Below are 22,925 nucleotides of genomic sequence, written 5' to 3' on the forward strand. Positions count from 1 at the left end.
AAGATACTTGAGGAATCGCCACACTGTCTTCCACAATTGTTGAACTAATTTACACTACCACCAACAGTGTAAAAGTGTTCCTATTTCTCCATATCCTCGCCAACATCTGTTGTTTCCTGACTTTTTAATGATTGCCATTCTAACTGACATGAGATGGTATCTCAATGTGGTTTTGATTTGCATTTCTCTAATGACCAGTGATAATGAGCTTTTTTTCATGTTTGTTTGCTGCAAAAATGTCTTCTTCTGAGAAGTGTCTGTTCATATCCTTTGCCCACTTTTTGATGGGGTTCTTCATTATTTTTTTGTAAATTTGTTTAAGTTATTTGGAGATTCTGGCTATCAACCCTTTGTCAGATGGATAAAATGCAAAAATTTCTCCCATTATGAGGTTGCTTTTTCACTCTGATGACAGTTTCTTTTGCAGTGCAGAAGCTCTTTAGTTTAATTAGATCCCATTTGTTTATTTGGCTTTTGTTGCCATTGCTTTTAGTGTTTTAGTCGTGAAGTCCTTGCCTATGCCTATGTCCTGAGTAGTATTACCTAGGTTTTCTTCTAGGGTTTTTATGGTTTTAGGTGTTACATTTAAGTCTTTAATCCCTCTGGAGTTAATTTTTGTGTAAAGTGTAAGGAGGGAATCCAGTTTCTGCTTTTTGCGTATGGCTAGCCAGTTTTCCAAACACCATTTATTGAATAGGGAATTATTTCCCCATTACTTGGTTTTGTCAGATTTGTCAAAGATCAGATGGTTGTAGATGTGTGGTGTTATTTCTGGCCTCTGTTCTGTTCCATTGGTCTATATATCTGTTTTGGTACCAGTAGCATGCTGTTTTGATTATGGTAGCCGTATAGTATAGTTTGAAGTCAGGTAATGTGATGCCTCCAGCTTTGTTCTTTTTGCTTAGGATTGTGTTGGCTATACAGGCTCTTTTTTGGTTCCATATGAAATTTGAAGTAGTTTTTTCCAATTCCATGAAGAAAGTCAGTGGTAGCTTGATGGGGATAGCATTGAATCTATAAACTACTTTGGGCAGTATGACAATTTTCACAATATAGATTCTTCCTATGCATGAGCATGGAGTGTTTTTCCATTTGTTTGTGTCCTCTCATTTCGTGAGCAGTATAGTTCTCCTTGAAGAGGTCCTTTACATTCTTTGTTAGTTGTATTCCTAGTTATTTTATTCCCTTTGTAGCAGTCGTGAATGGGAATTCACTCATGATTTGACTCTTGGTTTGTCTGTTATTGGTGTATAGGGATGCTTATGATTTTTGCACATTGATTTTGTATTCTGAGGCTTTGCTGAAGTTGCTTATCAGCCTAAGGAGATTTTGAGCTGAGACAGTGGGATTTTCTAAATATGCAATCATGTGATCTGCAAAGAGAGACAATTTGAATACCTCTTTTCCTAGTTGAATACCTTTTATTTCTTTCTCTTTCCTGATTGACCTGGCTGGAATGTCTAATACTGTATTGAATGGAGTGGTGAGAGAGGGCATCCTTGTCTTATGCTGGTTTTGTTGGGTTTTTTTTTTATCTTTTTTAAAAATTATTATTATTGTACTTTAGGTTCTGGGGTACATATGCAGATCATGCAGAATTGTTGCATAGATACACACATAGCAATGTGGTTTGCTGCCTCTATCCCCCCGTCACCTACATCTGGCATTTCTCCCCATATTATCCTTCCCTGAACTCACCACCCCCGTTCCTCCCTTGGGCCCCCCAACAGACCCCATTTTGTAATGTTCCCCTCCCTATGTCCATGTGTTCTCATGATTCAACACCCACTTATGAGTAAGAACATGCAGTGTTTGATTTTCTGTTCTTGTTTCAGTTTGCTGAGAATTGTGGTTTCCAGATTCATCATGTTCCTACAAAGGACACGAACTCATCGTTTTTATGGTGGCATAGTATTCCATGGTGTATATGGGCCACATTTTCCTTGTCCAGTCTATCGTCAGTGGGCATTTGGGTTGGTTCTAGGTCTTTGCTATTATAAACAGTGCCGCTACGAACATATGTGTACATGTGTCTTTATAATACAATGATTTATAATCCTTTGGGTATATACCCAGTGATGGGATTGCTGGGTCAAATGGAATTTCTATTTCTAGGTCCTTGAGGAAATGCCACACTGTCTTCCACAATGGCTGAACTAGTTTACACTCCCAACAATAGTGTAAAAGTGTTCCTATTTCTCCACATCCTCTCCAGCATCTGTTGTCTTCAGATTTTTTAATGATTGCCATTCTAACTGGTGTGAGGTGGTATCTCAATGTGATTTTGATTTGCATTTCTCTAATAATCAGTAATGATGAGCATTTTTTTCATACTGTATATTTGTCGGCTGCATATATGTCTTCTTTTGAAAACTATCTGTTCATATCCTTCTGCCACTTTTGGATAGGTTTGTTTTTTTTTTTTTTCTTGTAAAGCTGTTTTAGTTCTTTGTAGAGTCTGGATATTAGCCCTTTGTCAGATGGGTAGATTGCAAAAATTTTTCCCATTCTGTTGGTTGCCGGTTCACTCTAATGATTGTTTCTTTTGCTGTACAGAAGCTCTGGAGTTTAATTAGGTCCCATTTGTCTATTTTGGCTTTTGTTGCCAATGCTTTTGGTGTTTTAGTCATGAAGTCCTTGCCTATGCCTGTGTTCTGAATGGTTTTTCCTAGGTTTTATTCTAGGGATTTTGTGGTGGTAACTCTTTAATCTATCTGGAGTTAATTTTAGTGTAAGGTGTCAGGAAGGCATCCAATTTCTGCTTTCTACACACTGCTAACCAGTTTTCCCAACACCATTTATTAAACAGGGAATCCTTTCCTCATTGCTTATTTTTGTCAGGTTTGTCAAAGATCAGATGGTTGTAAATGTGTCGTGTTGCTTCCAAGGCCTCTGTTCTGTTCCATTTGTCAATATCTCTGTTTTGGTACCAATACCATGCTGTTTTGATTAACGTAGCTTTGTAGTATAGTTTGAAATCAGGTAATCAGGTAGCGTGATGCCTCTGGCTTTGTTCTTGTTTCTTAGGATTGTCTTGGCTATGTGTGCTCTCTTTTGGTTCTATATGAAGTTTAAGGTGGTTTTTTCCACCTTTTTCTGTGAAGAAGGTCATTGGTAGCTTGATGGGGATAACATTAAATCTATAAATTACTTTGGGCAGTATGGCCATTTTCATGATATTGATTCTTCCTAACCATGAGCATGGAATGTTTCTTCATTTCTTTGTGTTCTCTCTTATTTCCTTGAGCAGTGGTTTGTAGTTATCCTTGAAGAGGTCCTTTACATCCTTTGTTAGTTGTATTCCTAGGTATTTTATTCTCTTTGTAGCAATTGTGAATGGGAGTTTGCTCATGATTTGGCTCTCTTTTAGTCTGCTATTGTTATATAGAGGTGCTTGTGAGTTCTGCACATTGATTTTGTATCTGAGACTTTGCTGAAATTGCTTATCAGTTTCAGAAGATTTTGGGCTGAGATGATAGGTTCTTCTAAATATACAATCATGTTGTCTGCAGATAGAGACAATTTTACTTCCTCTTTTCCTTTACCCTTTATTTTTTTTTTCTTGCCTAATTGCTCTGGCTAGAACTTACAATAATATGTTGAATAGGAGTGGAGACAGAGGGCATCCTTGTCTAGTGCTGGATTTCAAAGGGAATGCTTCCAGTTTTTGCCCATTCAGTATGATATTGACTGTAGGTTTGTCATAAATAGCTTTTATTATTTTGAGATATGTTCCTTCAATACCTAGTTTGTTGAGAGGTTTTAGCATAAAGGGCTGTTGAATTTTGTCGAAGGCCTTCTCTGCATATATTGAGATAATAATGTGTTTTTTGTCTTTGGTTCTGTTTATGTAATGGATTACATTTATAGACTTGCGTATGTTGAACCAGCTTTGCATCCCTGGAGTGAATCCTATGTGATCGTGATGTATAAACTTTTTGATGCGCTGGTTTGCCAGTATTTTATTGAAGATTTTTACGTCTATGTTCATCATAGATATTGGCCTGAGTTTTCTTTTTTTGTTGAGTCTCTGCCACATTTTGGTATCAGGATGATGTTGGTGTCATAAAATTATTTGGGAAGGATTCCCTCTTTTTGTATTGTTTGGAATAGTTTCAGAAGGAAGGGTACCAGCTCCTCTTTGTACATCTGGTAGAATTCAGCTGTGAACCCATCTGGACCAGGACTTTTTTTGGTTGGTAGGCTATTAATTGCTGCCTCAACTTCAGCCCTTGTTATTGGTCCTGTTCAAGGTTTCAACTTCTTCCTGGTTTAGGCTTGGGAGGGTGCAAGTGTCCAGGAATTTATCTATTTCTTCCAGGTTTACTGGTTTATGTGCATAGGGTTGTTTGTAGTGATCATTTATTGTACTTCTTATTTCTGTGGAATCAGTGGTGAGATCCCCTTTATCATTTTTTATTGCATATCTTTGATTCTTCTCCCTTTTCTTTTTTATTAATCTGGCTAGCGGTCTATTTTAGTGCTCTTTATTTCTTTGTATAGCTTCATATTTTCATCTGGTATAATTTGATGCTTAAACAATGCTTTAACATTAAGCAGGTCAGCTGAATTATTTCAGCTTTTGTATGTTTGAAAATTTTTCACTTTTGAAAGATTTTATTTTCACTGAATTTAGCATTCTAGATTGACAGTTGTTTTCCTTACAGTAAATTAAAGATGTTGCTTCACTGTTGCCTTATAGTATTATTTCTGATGAGAAATCTGCTTTCTTATCTTCCTTCCACTGTATGTAACATAGTATTTCCTCTGGCTGGCTTTCATATTTTCTCTTTATTAGTGATTTTGAGCAATTCAGTAGTGATGAATTATGGTTGTATAGTTTTCTTCATTTTTCTTTGGTTCAGATTTGTTGCACTTTTCAAATCTATAGATTTATAGTTTATATCAAATTAGAACTTTTCCAGGTACCATTTCTTAAAATTTTTTTCTACCCTTCCTCCTACAAAGTACATTTGGCCACTTGAAGTTGTGTCACAACTCATTAATGCTGTGTTGATTTTTAAAATTCTTTTTTCCCTTTGTGTTTCATTTTTAATAGTTTCTATTGATGTCTTTAAGTTTATGAACTTCTCCTTCAGTGTGTATTCTCCATTAATAAAATTCAGTATATTTTTCATCTCAGACATTGTCATGTTTAGCTCTAGAAATCTGAATTGAGTAGTTAGTTGTCATTAGCTTTTTTAAAATGTAAAATACAGTTGCAACAACTGTTTTCTTTGTCTGCTAATTCTAAAATCTATGTCAGTCCTAAGTTTTCATTAATTGATTATTCTCCTTCTTATAGATCCTCTTTTCCTGCTTTTCTGTATAGTTGATAATATTAATTGGATGTCTTACCTTGTGAATTTCACCTTCTTGAGTACTACATATTTTTGTATTCCTATACATCTTCTTGAGCTCTGTTCTGGAATGCATTTATTTTACTTGAAAGCTGTTTGCTCTTTTTAAGTGTTGCTTTTTGATTTGCTAGGCAGGTCTAGAGTAATATTCGTCTTAGAGCTAATTATTCTCCACTACTTAGGCAAAGGCTTCTTCATCTCCTCAATGTAGGACTCCTCCAGGTGCACCTGGATTCCCTCTTACTACATCACAGTATGGTAATTCTTCATGCAGTAAGCTGAGGCAATGCTAAGAGTCACCTAGTTTGTTTTCTATATATCAGGGATCATTGTCTTTCAATGGTTTTATGTTCAGCATCTTGAAGACTACTGTCTCTTAGGTTTTATCTTTTTTTTGGAGGAAGGGGCAGTTGCAGTAGGAGGATAAATCCAGCCCCTGTTTGAATATTAACATATCCAGTATATGTTATGTCTGATGTAGGATTCATATCAACATCCTTGGCAATCCCAAATAACTGCATATTTGGAATAATAGTATTTTTATTTCACAACAAACACTAATAAATAGATCAGTCTATTTTTTAACATAACAGTTCTAGTTTCACTTTGCAGGTTCAGTTGGTACTTATTGACTGAGAACATGAAGACTACTTCTTACTAATCCACCCTAAAAAACCTAAGATGAAAAATTGAAACATTCCAGAACAATCTGACTGTGATCTAATTGGTTATAATAAATAATAACTTAATAATTCTGCTCTTCACCCTTTCTCATCCTGCCAATTCTAACCTTGTCCCTTTCTCCAGCCCTGTCTTATTTCTTCTATTTATTCACAAGATCTTAAGTTAAATATCACTTTTTCAGAAAGCTTTCCCTGACCCTCTAAAATAACTACATCCCCCAACTGAATTTCCATTCAACCATATCATAACATTTATTATACTTTATAGAATTTGTTTATGGTAGATAAACAATTTTTCTGATGGGCTCTCAGCTTCTGGTTCACTACTGTGGCCCAGTGTCATGCATAGTGTGTGATGCCTAGTAAATACTCTATTATTTTTGTTGACTGTGAATACAAAGGAACATTCATGAAGTTCACATAGATTGTACATTACTCACTATCATTAATGTATTGATGGTAGTATTGAACAAGCAAAATTCTAATGGATATTGTTATTGTATGATTTTTCTTAGCCATGTTTTAAATGTCAGTAGTTAAAGCTAAGAAGTACATTAATTATTATACTTCGATTCAGCATTGTGGGCCTTTTTTTTTTCAGGATGCAGAAGAGTATACAGATTTGCCAGTGAGACACAATGAAGATAACATGAATAGTGAACTGGCAAAATGTCTTCCCATTGAATTAAATCCTCATTCATTTGACAGCCCTCATACCAAAGCCCATCTCCTGCTACAGGCACATCTCAGCCGAGCCATGCTACCCTGCCCAGATTATGACACTGATACCAAAACAGTCTTGGACCAGGCTCTCAGAGTATGTCAGGTATGAAAGTCATTTTTAGTATCTATGTATGTTTTCTCCCATCATTCCTGCCCTGTTTTTTCTAGTTGTAGAATAACATGTACTTGCATTTAACTTTATGGTAGCATTGTTGAGAAACAACTGGTTGATTGTATCAAGAATTTGCCACATAAAGGCAAATGTAAATGAAATAAGATGACAATTTCAGTCACCCATTCTACTAAAATGTATTGAAGGTAAACTATGTGCCAGATACTTTTCTAGGCACTGAGCATATAGTAATGAACAAGACTAAAGAGTCCCTTCTGTTACGGACTTTCACTCAAGATGAGGAAGACTGACAATTTAAAATGTAAATTAATAGGTAATAACTGCCATTTTTAAATAACTGCTATTTTTATTAACAATAAAGAATTGTAAAGGAAATAAAGAGAAAGATGGAGGGTACTGTTTGTACTATTTTTTAATATGATATTCAGGAACTATCTCACTAATAAGGTGACATTTAACAAAAAATTAAAGAAGAGAGTGAACCATAGGGTTTCTAGAGGTTTGTATTCCAAACACCAAGAAAGTTCTCATATAGGAAGTTACTTTATAAATTCAAGGAATATCAAAGAGGCTTATTGTAAAAAAAGATCAAAAGAGATGGTTAAAACAATAAAAATAATTAGTGAGAAGTATGGCAGTTTTTACACTTTGTAAATATGTTTAATATCCAACTTAATAGAGATTTAACTAGATTTATATCTCTCCCTTTATAAAAAACATAAAACGTCTATTGCAATATGATGTTTTAGTTGAAGTATATGAAAAAAAAAAAAAAAAAAAAAAACCCAACCTAGTGAGGTGTGTAGTTTAAAAAGAGAAGAGTCTTTTTATAGCCTTTTCAGATAATTGTGGATATTCTTCTTTAATGCTACACCAGAACCTAACAAGGAGTATTTCTTGAAGGTTAGCTGCAATGTGGAGTTTGAAACCATATCAATGACCTTTTTATACCTTAAGTGCTCTAGTGCTAGACAAGCAATGATGGTAGTTTGATCAAGTTAGTATGGTTAAGATTGATGAGAATTGGTCAGATACTGAATATTTTTCTAAGGAGAATTAACAGACTCTTCTAATGAACAATGGTTTTTAGGGAAAGCAAGGAATCAAAGATGATTTCAAGGCTTTTCTCCATAGCAACTAGAAGAACGGAGCTGACATTGGGGGATGATTGTGAGAAGAGCTGATTTTGGTGTGGGAAGAATACCTAAAGGATTATGATTATAAAGGATTTCGATTTTCTACTTTATACCTTTTTTGGACATGTTTATAATAAAAACCCATTTTTTAAATTTTCAAAAGATTTAAGGTTTTTAAAGGTAGAGTAAGTTAGTCTATATAAATATATGTATGTACAAGAATATACATTATGAAATTACTTGCAAAGTTAAGGCTTGAAAATAATCTAAGTATCTCTCAGATTATCAGAATGCTATGAAATATTACAATTCCATCTGTGAACTCTACATTTATGCTGAATGTCCATATCTGTATATGAACATATACCCAGAGAGGAGATCCAGAATGGTGTCCACCAAAAGATTAACAGTAGTAGTACCTGGATAGCAGGATTTGGGGTGATTTTTGATTTCTTCTTTCTGCTATTCTTAAATATTTGAATGTTTTAAAATGAGTTTCACATATTATATTACCAAAAATAGCAATGTTACTGTTTTAGAAACTAGAAGTATTATAAAGAATAGAGTAAACTCAAGTTATCAAAAATTGGAAGGGAAGTAAGGCTATGATAAATATTTAACACATTTTTACATTCTTTTGTAACTAACACGTGGTTTACTTATTGAGGAAGGTGATTTGCTACTGCTTATTAGTCACACTTCACAAAGGTTAAAGGTCCTGAAGTTTTAGCTGTTGCCTTGGATACACATTTGTGCTTCCTATAACTTCTTTTCCTCTCTCAAACACTGACTTGTTAATGAACTCTGGGGTCAGAAAGGGTTGAAGAAAAATGGCAAGATAAATTAAATTTCTATACTTGCAGATATATTGATTATGTATTATAATTTTTATATGTATATCACTTCTGAAACCTATATTGCATGACCAACTCATTGATTCTTTTTAGCATTCAGTCAATAATGATTCAGAAGCTCTATAATAATCTAGGAAATTTCTTAAAGGAGTCTGTTTCTAAATTTAGTTTTAAGGAAAAGGATTCATCCAGGTACTTTTATCCTCTATTAGATATTTTTATATACAATGTGTGTGTGTGTGTGTGTGTGTGTGTGTGTGTGTGTGTGTGTGTATACATATATATCCTTATATACAGTGTCCTGGGATAATATTTATATTTCTTGAATATTGTTGATCCTTCCAATTAGCATGTAAAGAGAGATCATTTTCTCTTTAATTATAAAAGTAGGACACTTCACTGTAGATAATTTGGAAAAGCAGCATACTAAAATTAAAGTCATTCATAGTAATTATATCTTCGTCCACATGAATATGAAGCTTTCTTTTTTTTTTTAGTGAATTTTTACTTTTTTAAATCAACTTTTGTTTTGAAATAATTTCAAGCTTACAAAAAGTTTGTAAAATACTACAATGAAATTCTCTTATACCTTTTACCTGGCCTCTCCTAAAGGTAATGTCTTAACTCGATACTGGTCCAGTTCTATTAACAAATCTACAGACCTGTTCAAATTTTGTCAATATGAATTTTATCCCAATAATTGCCTTTTCTCTCTCTACCATGATTCAATTCAGAATCCCATGTTGTATTTCGTTGTCATGGCTCCTTCATCTTCTCTTTCTTGGCAATTGTGAAGAGTACCAGGCAGTTATTTTATGGAGTTATCCCACAGTTTGGATTTGCCTGATGTTTCCTTATGATTACATTTAAGTTTGTGGTATTCTTGACAACCACAGCAGTGATGGTTTGTCTTCATAGTGTATCATATCAGGAGGCTTTTGGCAGATGTGTTTGGCAGTGATATGCTTTATACAATTGAGGTGGTGTCTGCCAGCCTTCTTTGCAATAAAGCTACTTTTTTTCTTTTGTAATTAATAAATATATTTTGGGGAGAAACTTTGAGATTATATAAATATCCTGTTTATTGTCATGCTTTTTAACATTATTTTCAGCATCCATTGGTGATATTTGCCTGGAACAATTATTACTACTGTGATTTTCTATTTTCATCATTCCTGGAATTACAATATAAGGAATAACTTCCCTTCTCCTCCATTTATTTACCTTATTCAGTATTTATTTATATAAGTATAGACTCATCCCCAATATTTCTTAAATAATACCTTGCATTCTGGTATCTTGTTCTGTCCCTGCCCAGCCTTGGAATTGGCATTTTTTTTAAAGAACCCTGATTTCTTTTATTAGAGAATGGTTGTAGAAACTAAAATCTGGACTGGGCATGGTAGTTCAGACCTGTAATCTCAGCACTTTAGGGGGCGAAGATGGGAAGATCACTGAGGCCCGGAGTTCAGAACCAGCCTAGGCAGCATAGTGAGACCCCATCTCCTCAAAAAATTTAAAAATTAGCTGGGTGTCATAGTGGAGGGTAGAGGATGCCAAGATGAGAAAATTGCTTGAACCCAGAAGGTCAAGGTCACAATGAGCAATGATCAAGTCACTGTACTCGATCCCGGTTGACAGCGAGACCCGGTCTCAAAAATATAAAATCTAGGTGCTTGCTGCATTCTGTTGCTACTTGGGTATCTTTGCTTCTAGGCCCTCTCAGTGTACAAAGCAAGGAAATAAAAGTATGTATACATAGACATTTATATTTATTTGTATGTCCATTTACCTCTCATGTGTGTATTTATGTGCAAAAACATCTATATTTACCATTCGAATACCTCTTATTTCAATCTAAGACCAAAGTGTTCATGTAGTCTTCCTCCTTTTTTATTAATAACTCCTCTTTCTATCTGCAGGGTACCACAGTATTGTTAATAAATATGTATTTATTCAGATACTCAATCCTGGTATATTCAGTGATGTAATCTTAGAATTATAACCCTTACTCTTCCAAAAAGCAGATACTAACTAAAATGCAAGTAATTGTATACATTTCTTTTTTTTCTTTGGAGACCTTTTCTTGATATATTTCCACATACAGTCACTTTTTTCTTACAGAAATATCATGTTATTTTATAAATGCCTAATAATATATAGCATTAAATATTATTCTCAAAAATAATTTCTAATGACTACACTGTATTCCCTTATATAAAATTTCATGATTTATTTAGTGAGTTCTTTGTTAGACATTTGTGTGTGCGGTTTTTCTCTATTTTAAGTTATAAGCATTAGTTTTGACCATCTTAAATGTTTGGTTTGGCTTTTGAGAAGCTACCTGTAAAGAAATTTCATTGTAAAGAGATGAAAACTAGCTTCATATTCTACATCCTCGCACTTCTGGTATTTCTCTACAAGATTGTATAAAAGTAAACAAGACAGAAAGAGGGAAGAATATTAAAGTCACCAATAGGAAACTTCGAGAGAATGACTGATTGGCAGTTCTAATTCTGTACCCTGTTGTTTTCATTTGATACACGGGTACTACTGGCCTTAGAAAGTACTGGTTCAAGCAGTTTGCAGCTCTGCTGGCTAATTTAAAATTATACTACTGCTGTCATGGGACAAGAGCATGATCTTACAAACTGTGGATGGGAATCTGCCACCAGTTCTGACTGTAAATTCTCCTCTGCTGCCATTTTAGTATAAGACCATAGGCAAGTCACTTAACCTCTGGTATCTGAGTAAAACTAACACCTTAGAAGAGTGGTACATTAGTTAATGTTTATAAAGTAAACAACAATTTGAGGAAATAGGTCTTAGTATCTTCATTCTTAGTAGTTCTTTCATTTCCTTGCTTTACCGGAGTGATTTAACTATTTTCTTTATTTTATAGTAGCATACCTTTTATTTGCACCATCATCCAGATTATAAAAACTCTGTGCTCTTGACTACCCATGTTCTGAGCAATCTTTCACAGAAGAAAAACATACTTGTAGTAGAAGTATTCCTCCTGGCTTGATGTCAGATCTACATTGCAGCCTGCTTTTGCTTCTCCTATCCCATTTCAAATTACGTATCAAGGGCATTTGTGTCATTTTTTGGCTTAACATATTTTTGTCATGGTTTCTTTTAATACTTTACTGATACTAGCATTTCCTTTGCTATCCCCTTAACAAAAATAAATATTAAAATTACTATACATATCTCAATTTTTAAAATCTGTTTAGAATATTCTAATTTGTAAATTCCATAATTTTGGAATTGATTGTCCTTGCTCTTTACCTTTGAAATCTTCTTCTTGATCATATTAACTGTAAAATGTATTTGTAAAATGTAGAAAGTGATATAACAGCCTTTCTGTGCAGGATATGCCAAAGAAAAGCTATATGTTAGCTCTTATAGGAAAATTAAAACTAAAAAATACCAAAAATTAAAGTGAGTTACCTAAATTTCCAAATTTGGTGACAAAACCATAACTAATGATAAATATCTGGTGTTTTCAATACCTCTCTGCCTCACACTGGTTTTTTGTTTGTTTGTTTGTTTGTTTGTTTGTTTGTTTTTGTTTGGTTGGTTGGTTTGGTTTTTGGTTTTTGGTTTTGGTTTTTGCCTGGGCAGCAGGGTCTTGCTCTGACTCCCAGGCTGGAGTGCAATGACACCATCTTGGCTCACTACAGCCTTGACCTCTAAGGTCAATGGATTCTCCCACCTCAACCTCTTGAGTAGCTGGGAGTACAGGTGCAAGCCACCATGACTAGCTAATGTTTTGGAAAATTTGAAGAGCCAGAGTTTCTCCATGTTGCCCAGGTCTCAAACTCCTGGGCTTAACCATCAGCTCTCCTTATCCTCCCAAAGTGATGGGATTACAGGAGTGAGCCACCACACCCACCCTGACACTGATTTTTGTTTGTTTTTGTTTTTGTATTGTTGTTATTTTTTTTTTATATCAAAAAACATAGCCATTGGCTTTCAGAGAAGTTAAATAGCTCTGCTAAAGGTGATTCGTTAAAGCAATCTGTGCTGAAACCAAATGGAGATTCCCGGACTTTTGTTCTTGCTGATATCTCTGATCCTTTCTAAGAAGTGCCACCACTCTGCAAATTAAAAAATAATCTTCATTTAAGTGAAAAACAATCTTCGTTTAAGTGAAAAACATCTAAACACAATGCTAAGCCGAATAGTATAACAATATGTGTTTATATCTTGGTCACTGTCACTACTTCCCACATATGGTATTTACTTCAAAACTTCCCAGTAATTGAGCTTTCCAGATGTGTCATGCAAAAAGATACACCATGGCTTGTAGAGCCTGAACTCAGTGAGCTGAGAAGCAGAGGGCTGTGTGATTCCAAGTTTAATTGTGCTGTCAATTTAATGAGTTAATTCGGGAATGCTTTTTTTCAGAAGTCATAAAGGCTAGATTTACCCTTCCGCTCATGTTGTTAAGCCTGCAGCCTACATTTTAACCAATCAAAACACTTGTGTGTATTTTAAGATTTATTTTAAAGGACGTTAACCGCAATATTCTTTTTTTTTTTCAGCCCTAGTAAAGGTTTTGTTTAATTCTAAGATGCCATCATAGTGAACAACCTTAACTTTTGTGCTACATAATTATATTCAAAGCTTTATGGTTTTTGTTTATAATTACACAGTAATTATAAGTGTTTAGTACCAACCTGATGACAAACACTATTTTGTTGAAAACATTTTGGATTTAAAAAATATATATATGTAAAATCCAAGACACTAGGCCATGAACTTTTAAAGAAAGCACTTTTAAAGAAATCAAACTTTTAAAGAAAACACTTTATATTGAAAAAAAAAAAAAAGCTAATGGGATCTCATTGCAAAATATAGCGTATGTGAATTAAACAATCTGAAAACAATAACCATAACTCAAAATCTTCAAGACAGGAAACAAAACAGTACATATATATGTTATGTATATAGATAGATACCTTTTACAATTTTTTCATAATTGAAGTTCCTCTTTATATTTACAAGACTGAAATCAGGAAATACTGAAAGCAGCAGGATTCTTCTTTTTTCTTTTTCTTTTAATAACCAATTCCAGTAGCTGAATAGAAATTTTCGAATTTTTCTTTTAGTAAAACAGCATTCTCGAATTAAAGTTGTGATTGGAATATTAATATGTCTATAGGGAAAACTTTCTAGTCTGTTTCAAAATCATGTAAATAAAAGGCAGTTTTAATATGTCATTGTTTCTTAAAATAATTTCCATATTTTCATAAAATGTACTGCTATTTTGAAGTACATTCCTTTGTTAATAATAACCCTAGACCTTGGAGAGTGCCTGGATATACCAAGCAGAATCTGTGCCTAACAAAAGACCATAATCATCTAACATTTAATTACATTTCTAGCCTGCCTTACAGAAATGTTTAAGAAAGCAAGAAACCCTTCTTCACATGTCAGTAAGTGAACAGAGAAATGACCATTTTCAGCATAAAAGCAAGTCATGGGTCTTATAATAAAAAATACAAACAAGATAGCATTCTGCTTTGATGAGAAAACTGAGCTAATCTGAGTGAAACAAAAACAGTAAAAAGACTAGAAGCCAGATTGGTATTTTGCATTATGTATGCTTGTTTGAAAATCTTTGCTCCTGAAGTAAATATTTAGCAACCACAGTCATTGGCAGTTAAAGCAATTTCAACAAAATAAGAAATCATCAAAAATGGACTATTTGAAAGAACAGTACCTATATTATAAAGATTGAACTTCATAGCTCATCACAACCATTTTCTTTTTTTTTTTTTTTTGAGACGGAGTTTCGCTCTTGTTACCCAGGCTGGAGTGCAATGGCGCGATCTCGGCTCACCGCAACCTCCGCCTCCTGGGTTCAGGCAATTCTCCTGCCTCAGCCTCCTAAGTAGCTGTGATTACAGGCACGTGCCACCATGCCCAGCTAATTTTTTGTGTTTTTAGTAGAGACGGGGTTTCACCATGTTGACCAGGATGGTCTCGATCTCTCGACCTCGTGATCCACCTGCCTCGGCCTCCCAAAGTGCTGGGATTACAGGCTTGAGCCACTGCGCCCGGCTCACAACCATTTTCAAAATTTACCTCCTACTATCTTCTTATAAATTAAGAGAATTTGTGTTCCATAGTGCAATGACAAAAAAATAATAATAATAATAAAAACAAAACAAAACAAAACCCTCATGCCTAAATTTAGAATATTGAATTGTGTAGCAATCCAAAACATTCAAAACAAATTAAATAGTTTAACTTATGTGACAGACAGATAAGCATTTCAAAAGCATAATGAAGTTCAATTATATAGTGCAAAATGTAGACAGAAGTAGAATCTAACATTATGCAGACATTTTCTAAATAAAAGCTCCTGTAGGACAACTATATGTAAACATGAGTAAGGTAAGCGCAGACTAGTTCTGTGGAACCTTTTGAAATCAGGAGTCTGAAACACAATATATTTTTCAAGTAGGCACCAAATTATAAAAAATTTTCATGTTGGTTATTCTGATACTGTTTTTTTATCAGATACTCTAGTCACATCAACAATACATGTGATTTGCCAGGAAAAAAAAAAAATTCCCCCAAACCAAAGCACCATTCCAGATCCAGTACACTTAAATATATCATTCTCATTGGAAGTGCTATGAGCATAGTCTTTGCAACTGGCCCAAAATGTATATTTAAGATGTTTTTACAAATTATTTTGTGTTGTTCATATGTTTAATTCTTATGCCAGTTGTTTTCTGATGAAGACAGCATTGTGCTTTAGGAGAGAATGGAAACCTCAAAATAATCACCATAAGTCTTATGGGAGAATAAACTAGAATGGTTCATAGGTATAAGATGAAATCCGCAATGCTGGAATTATAAACGTTTAGAGCAGCCCAGACTAAAAGACAAGCCCAAACCACCATTAGAAGAATGAAATATGACATGGTCCAAGATATATTCTTAAAGTTTTGTCTCAAGTGTGAGGATTGATCTTCACTTCAGTCCAGCCAGCAGAAATTGTGCCATTTTCTATTGTATTTATTGCACAGACTATGTACATTCTAGAAGGTTCCTTTAGTGCTACACTATTGTACTTTTTGTCCCAGTAGTTTGAGGGTATGCAAATTCCACAAAGTCATTGATAAGAACAGGCCATGCTCCTTCTTCATCATAATTAGAAATGTCATCTGCAATCATTGTACTGAAGTCTAAAGATTCCAAATGTCTTTTGGTATTGATTGTTTATGATGTTCCAACAAAAAGTTATTCCATAAATCTAAGAATTTATATCTTCCACTTAGCAGTGAGTTCTAGTAGGAAATGGCCATTTCTAGATCTAATCCTTTTTGTCCTAGATTCTTTGCAAAATTAAAAGTAAACTGGTAGGCCGGGCGCAGTGGCTCAAGCCTGTAATCCCAGCACTTTGGGAGGCCGAGGCGGGTGGATCACGAGGTCGAGAGATCGAGACCATCCTGGTCAACATAGTGAAACCCCGTCTCTACTAAAAATACAAAAAATTAGCTGGGCATGGTGGCGCGTGCCTGTGATCCCAGCTACTCAGGAGGCTGAGGCAGGAGAATTGCCTGAACCCAGGAGGCGGAGGTTGCGGTGAGCCGAGATCGTGCCATTGCACTCCAGCCTGGGTAACAAGAGCGAAACTCCGTCTCAAAAAGATAAATAAATAAATAAATAAATACATAAATAAATACATAAAAGTAAACTGGTAAAAATCATTAAATCATTCTGGTTCTTTCAATTCTTGTTCCATCTTGGATATCTGGGCCTTTTGTTTTTCTGTGTTATCACATCCTAATTCTGTCATGCCATTCATGAACTCCTGTTTGGAGAACTCACACAATGTTGCTGCTCTGAACTTCCATCCAATAATCAACACACTAATGCTGGCTGGATCGAGTGCCAGGTCATCACAGAACTGCTGTGTACCCTCTATTCCAATTGTATTCTCATCTTGAGGATCTTTGTATCTATTGTACAGTTGTTCTAACTTCTTCCTGTCTAATGATTGTTTTACAGTCTCTCATATATGAAGTAGGGATTCTGGAAAAAATTTTCTGTTGCAACATCTAACTTTCAGTCATTTTGAAATACACAATTTGCTGCTGCTTTTTTACTAGATTGTATGAAGATCATAACCTGACAAACTTTACCCTTCTGTTATGATTTCAACTTGTTCATGTTGGTGTCCTCCAGGCCTCTCCCTCCTTCCTTCAGCTCTGCAGCAAATGAACAGCAATATTCCTAAAGACTACAAGAAAATTGATGTTAATTCATGAAAGGAAAACACATCTCATACACATACACACACACACACACACACACACACACACACACAGAGAGAGAGAGAGAGAAATGTGACAGTATATACGAATTAGAAAGATTTCTAGAAACCTGTGCTTCCAAATTTAAATTAATTATGTTAATTTATATATGTTAAATACCCAATTATACCAGAGTATTTGCAGAACTGCACACCATCCTGTACCTCCTACCAAAAAAAAAATTGCTATTTAATGATGGGACATAAGGCAAACATCATGACAGTGGTGGTTACGGTGAACATTTATTGAAGGCTTTCTTTGTATCAGGCTCTGTTGTACTTGCTTTGCATTTAATTGATGCATTTTCTACAATAGTCTAGTGAAGCAGTACAATTATTACTCTTGTTTTGCAGTTGAAGACTAAACAACTTTCCCAAAATCACATCAGAAGGCAAAAACAGCCTTCAGCACAGGTTGGATATACCATAAAAATGTGTCTCACTGTGTTCCCTTTGTCCTGTATTGATGGATTTTAAAATTGTACCCATGATCTAGTGAGAATTTGTTTTAAAATTTGAGAACCTTACTGGAATTTCTACATTTTTAACCATGAACCCGCATTAGACCATGAATAATATTTTTAATCCCTGTTTTTCAAGGTATACTCAAATCACTTCCCTTTAATTACTCTGGCTCCCTTTTCAACAGTCTGCATATAATTACTTTAACCAGTTTCTAAGAGAGACTTGTTAATATGATTGAATATTTGTAACTGCTTTATTTTATCACTCTACAGTGTCCAGTTGGTAGGGCGTTTGCTTTTTTTGTATCAACTGCTTGTGCATCTTCTCAAGTTTTTAATTATGCTACATAAACTACTGAATTAACCATTTGTTTCCTCACCTTCTCCCATAAAGCTACAATAATTGAAAATAATCGGAGAAAGATCAGATTAGGTCCATAGGAAAAAGAAAGAATAGCATCATAATTATAAGATAACCCTATAATGAATGGTATGTGCACAATGGAATAATTTCTGCATAGGTTTACTGCAGTAAACACGCACACATACACACACAAACACACACACACATTTGAAAAACTTCAAACTTCTACAAGTAATAGGCACTTTCAGAGTTCCTTGCCTCAAGATATCAAGCTACCAATTACCCAAAGGATAGCAAATCTCTCCTCTTTACTATAGAGGGAGAATGTAAAGATCTGTCTCCTACATACCAAGGTATAAGTTAATACAGACTGAGTTTATATTCCATTGCCCTAATGGAAGTAGCCAGGCAGCTGCTTTGATAGTATTCTAGGTGATTCAGTGTCTGAAAGGAAGACCTTTAAGGAGCTACATTCTGTTGGATAAGTTTCTATTGTTTTATATATTCTCAGATCTACCTTTAATAGGGGAGATTTCATTTTATATTATTTTCCTTAATACCCATGTCTTTTTTATTATTATTATACTTTAAGTTCTGAGGTGCATGTGCAGAGTGTGCAGGTTTGTTACATTGGTGTACATGTACCACAGTGGTTTGCTGCAACCATCAACCAATCATCTACATTAGGTATTTCTCCTAATGCTATCCCTCCCCTAGACCCTTATCACCTGCTATCCCTCCCCTAGCCTCCTACCCCACAACAGGTGTGTGATGTTCCCCTCCCTGTATCCACGTGTTCTCATTGTTCAACTCCCACTTATGGGTGAGAACATGTGGTGTTTGGTTTTCTATTCTTCTGTCAGTTTGCTGAGAATGATGGTTTCCAGCTTTATCCATGTCCCTGCAAAAGTCATAAACTCATCCTTTTTTATAGCTACATAGTGTTCCATGGTGTACATGTGCCACATTTTCTTTATCCAGTCTGTCATTGATGGGCCTTTGGGTTGGTTCCAAGTCTTTGTTATTGTGAACAGTGCCACAATAAACATGCATGTGCATGTGTCTTTATAATAGGATGATATATAATCCTTTTGGTATATGCCCATTAATGGGATTGCTGGTATTTCTGGTTCTAGATCCTTGAGGAATTGCCACACTGTCTTCCACAATCATTGAACTAATTTATACTCCCACCAACAGTGTAAAAGCATTCCTATTTCTCCACATTTTCTCCAGCATCTGTTGTCTCCAGATTTTTTAATGATCACCATTCTAAATGGTGTGAAATGGTATCTCGGTGTGGTTTTGATTTGCATTTCTCTAATGATCAGTGATGATGAGCTTTTTTTCATATGTTTGTTGGCTGCATAAATTTCTTCTTTTGAAAAGTGTCTGTTCATATCTTTCACTCACTTTTTGATGGGGTTGTTTGTTTTTTTCTTATAAGTTTGTTTAAGTTCTCCATGGATTCTGGGTATTAGCCCTTTGTCAGATGGGTAGATTGCAAAAACTTTTTCCCATCCTGTTGGTTGCCAGTTCACTCTAATGATAGTTTCTATTGCTGTGCAGAAGCTCTTTAGTTTAATTAGATTTCATTTGTCTATTTTGGCTTTTGTTGCCATTGCTTTTGGTGTTTTAGTCATGAAGTCGTTGCCCATGCCTATGTCCTGAATAGTATTGCCTAGGTTTTCTTTTAGGGTTTTTATGGTGTTAGGTTTTATGTTTAAATCTTTAATCCATCTTGAGTTAATTTTTGTATAAGGTCTAAGGAAGGGATCCAGTTTCAGCTTTCTGCATATGGCTAGCCAGTTTTCCCAATACCTTTTATTAAATAGGGAATCCTTTCCCCTCTTTTATTTTTTTTTTTAATTTTTATTTTTGTGAAAGCAAGTTAAGAAAGTAAAGGAATAAAAGAATGAATACTCCACAGGATGAGCAGACAAGCCTTTTTGATCTACTAAGTTTCTAGTCTTTCTTCTCTTTCACATGTGAGATACTATGTAAACTCCAATTAATGTCAAAATGTTCTAGTAGGCTTTATCTGTTGTCATAAGTGCTAGCTAAAAAATATCTTTAATCAACTGTGTAAATCAAGGGAAGAAGTATATAAATTATATGGGCATACCTTTTTCATTGCAACAACATTCCTATATTTGCAAAAACAAAGCTTTACAGGTTTATTGATGGGATTGTTGTTTAGCTTAAACTTCAAAACAATTCTACCTCTTAATCTCTAACAACTTCTGATAAACTAAAAGTATATAATTTTACATAGCTAGTATTATATTTTTCCTGTAACTCACAGATATTCTGAAAATGCATTTTATCTTCAATCTATTTTTTAAAGTATGTTAATAGATAACCTTAAGATATGTATGGGCCAGGTGCAATGGCTCATGCCAGTGATCCCAAAAGTAGGGGCTGAGACAGGATGATCACTTGAGGCCAGGAATTCGAGACCAGCCTGGGCAACAACAAAGTGAGACATCTCTCCAAAAAGTAAAAAAAAAAAAAAAAAAAAAAATAGCTGGGCATGGTGGCATTCACCTGTAGTCCCAGTTACGTGGGAGGCTCAAGCAGGAGGATCATTTGAGCCCAGGAGTTTGAGGCTGCAATGAGCCATGATTCATGCTACTGCACTCCAGCCTGGATGACAGAGCGAGATGCCATCTTAAAAAAATAAAAAAGGTGTGTGTACATTTATGGATACACACAGTAGAGTCTGGGAATAGGACAGAATAAGGTAAGGGAAGAAAGAAATAAGATATAATGATATGGGTATTTTCCATTAAAAATTATTTTAAGTGAAAAATATGACTGTAAGCTGGTTCTATATTTTTATTAACAAGTGATCCTCATTTGTAGTAGATTAAAAAGCATAGGAATATTTTATGATGCCAGGAGGTAGAATTGCCATGGAGCAAGGCTAAAGTAACCTTTGATGAGTGTTTACCTATGGATGCACTAAGCACAGGCTCAGTGGCTTGGCAATGTATTAAAGAATGTCAGTGTCATTTAAACAAATGAGTTTTAGAATTGCAGAGTTCAAATACAGTTAGCAGTGAAAATAGTCCAGGTATTGCTGAGCTTAACAATAGAAGTACTTGGTCAAATCCTTAATCCAATACTTGTAAGAAATGTTTTGATACAGCAGATGGTAGATAAAATCTTTTGTGTATTTTTGTAGAATTTTTTCAAATTTTTAAATTCTTATTAGACCAAGAAAACGTTATCTTTAAGTAGACAGTACTGCACAAGAAGCTTCAGAAAGCTTCTTCTAATCGTTTTGAGAAAAAGATGAGTAAATTATAAGTAAATAATTTATGGATATGTTTCAAGGAACTATGAGCATTAATTCTCTGAGTATACATTTGGGGTTTTTTGTATGATCCAAAATATGCTAGAAACTTAACTATAATGTCACCAACTCTTAAGGCGACTTGGGTACAATGCTTGGAGTATATAAATCTCAATATATCATAGGTAACTAAAATAAATATTTCACTTTTTTCTTCCTAGTTCTTTTATAGGAAAGATTGGAAAAGGAGATTTTTTAATGTGTGGATTCTTACAATGTTTTTAAGATTTTCTGCCAAATCTGAATTATCCACCAAAAAATATAGTTTATTTAAGTATTAGTGTGACCTTATCAAATTCGTAGGGATGAAGTTGAAGTCTAATTCGAGCTGCGTTCCTGGCCAGATTGCCAGGAGCTCATATCTTGCCATAAAAACCTGACGAAGTTGTATTAATGGATGGCTATTTAAAAACAAATAATTCTAAATGAACTTAATCTTGAGTGATTATTCTCCCAAATGCAAAGGACCACACAATGGTGCAGAATCCTAGTCCTAGATGGTCAAAGCTACATTTTATCTCCACAGTAGAACACCCAAAACACCACCTAAAACAAAGCACCATTCTCCACTAGGGAAGTGATACAGAGCTGATGCATTTATCTTTTCCAAAACTAATACAAATGTGTGGATTTTGAGGTGTTAAACACCTTTACTTACTCTTGTGGATTTATAGCCATTCTCTTTTCAAGGACTGGTAATGTAATTTGGAAGGCTGTTTTCCCCTTGGGTGGCTTTACCTGTAAGCTTTTGTATAACAATTTGGTGGTGGTTTATTGATGATATGATGCTATTATGAAGAATCCTTCTTCCCCCTGCTCCTCTCCTCATACCCACATAACAACCCTTTTCCCGGTTGGGGCTATAGGAAATGAGTAATGCTTAACCCATTTGTGTGATCAATTCACTTAAGCAGCTACTGTGAAATGTTAATCACAACTTTAATTTGTACTGCATTAGCATTTTGATTAACTTGTAGGCTTGCTAGCACACTTGAAGCGCTTTTACTCATAGTTACAGCTCGGAAATGACTTTTTGATTAATTAAGTTTGTTAGACAGCAGCTGAGCTTCCTGAATGCTAACCTTCTGGGGGTAAAAGTTCAGGAGAAAGTTACTATGAATAACTGTTGCTATTGAAAAAGATTCTTTTAAATGTACTTATAGCATTTTAATTATTGACAAAATATTGTATCATTGCTTGCAACTGACCTGAACCTTTAAAGGAGTGTGCTTTTCTGTCAAGAAAGCTTTTTCAGGTTTTCCCATTATTGTAAAACTTCTGGGAGCTCTTGAACTAAATAGTGCATTTTCTAGCAGATGTCTAACAACTAATGTTTTAACAAGCTGCCTAGGATCAATTTCCATTATTTTTTTAAGTAAACTTTTTGTTTGAGAATATTTTTATATTCCAGAAAAGTTGCAAAGATAGTACAGAGTTCCCATATATTTAGAACCTATTTTTCCTCCAATATTGACATCTTAAATATATTAGTAAGGTACATTTGTTACAATT

At 34.7% G+C, this 22,925-nt stretch overlaps 1 protein-coding gene and 1 pseudogene across 2 annotated transcripts in view; one reads left to right on the forward strand and one right to left on the reverse strand.

Annotated features, from left to right (window-relative positions):
• Positions 1-22,925, forward strand: part of ASCC3 (activating signal cointegrator 1 complex subunit 3) — a 337,355-nt gene that overhangs the window by 296,339 nt on the left and 18,091 nt on the right. For both annotated transcript variants that reach the window (XM_074397671.1, XM_003922908.4), the window contains exon 37: positions 6,645-6,869. In XM_074397671.1, coding sequence (XP_074253772.1) covers positions 6,645-6,869 — 225 coding nt within the window. The remainder of the gene's footprint in view (positions 1-6,644; positions 6,870-22,925) is intronic.
• LOC120363232 (DCN1-like protein 1) lies at positions 15,970-17,085 on the reverse strand (annotated as a pseudogene).

This window comes from Saimiri boliviensis, chromosome 4, assembly GCF_048565385.1.
Source record: "Saimiri boliviensis isolate mSaiBol1 chromosome 4, mSaiBol1.pri, whole genome shotgun sequence".
Lineage (NCBI taxonomy): Eukaryota > Metazoa > Chordata > Mammalia > Primates > Cebidae > Saimiri > Saimiri boliviensis.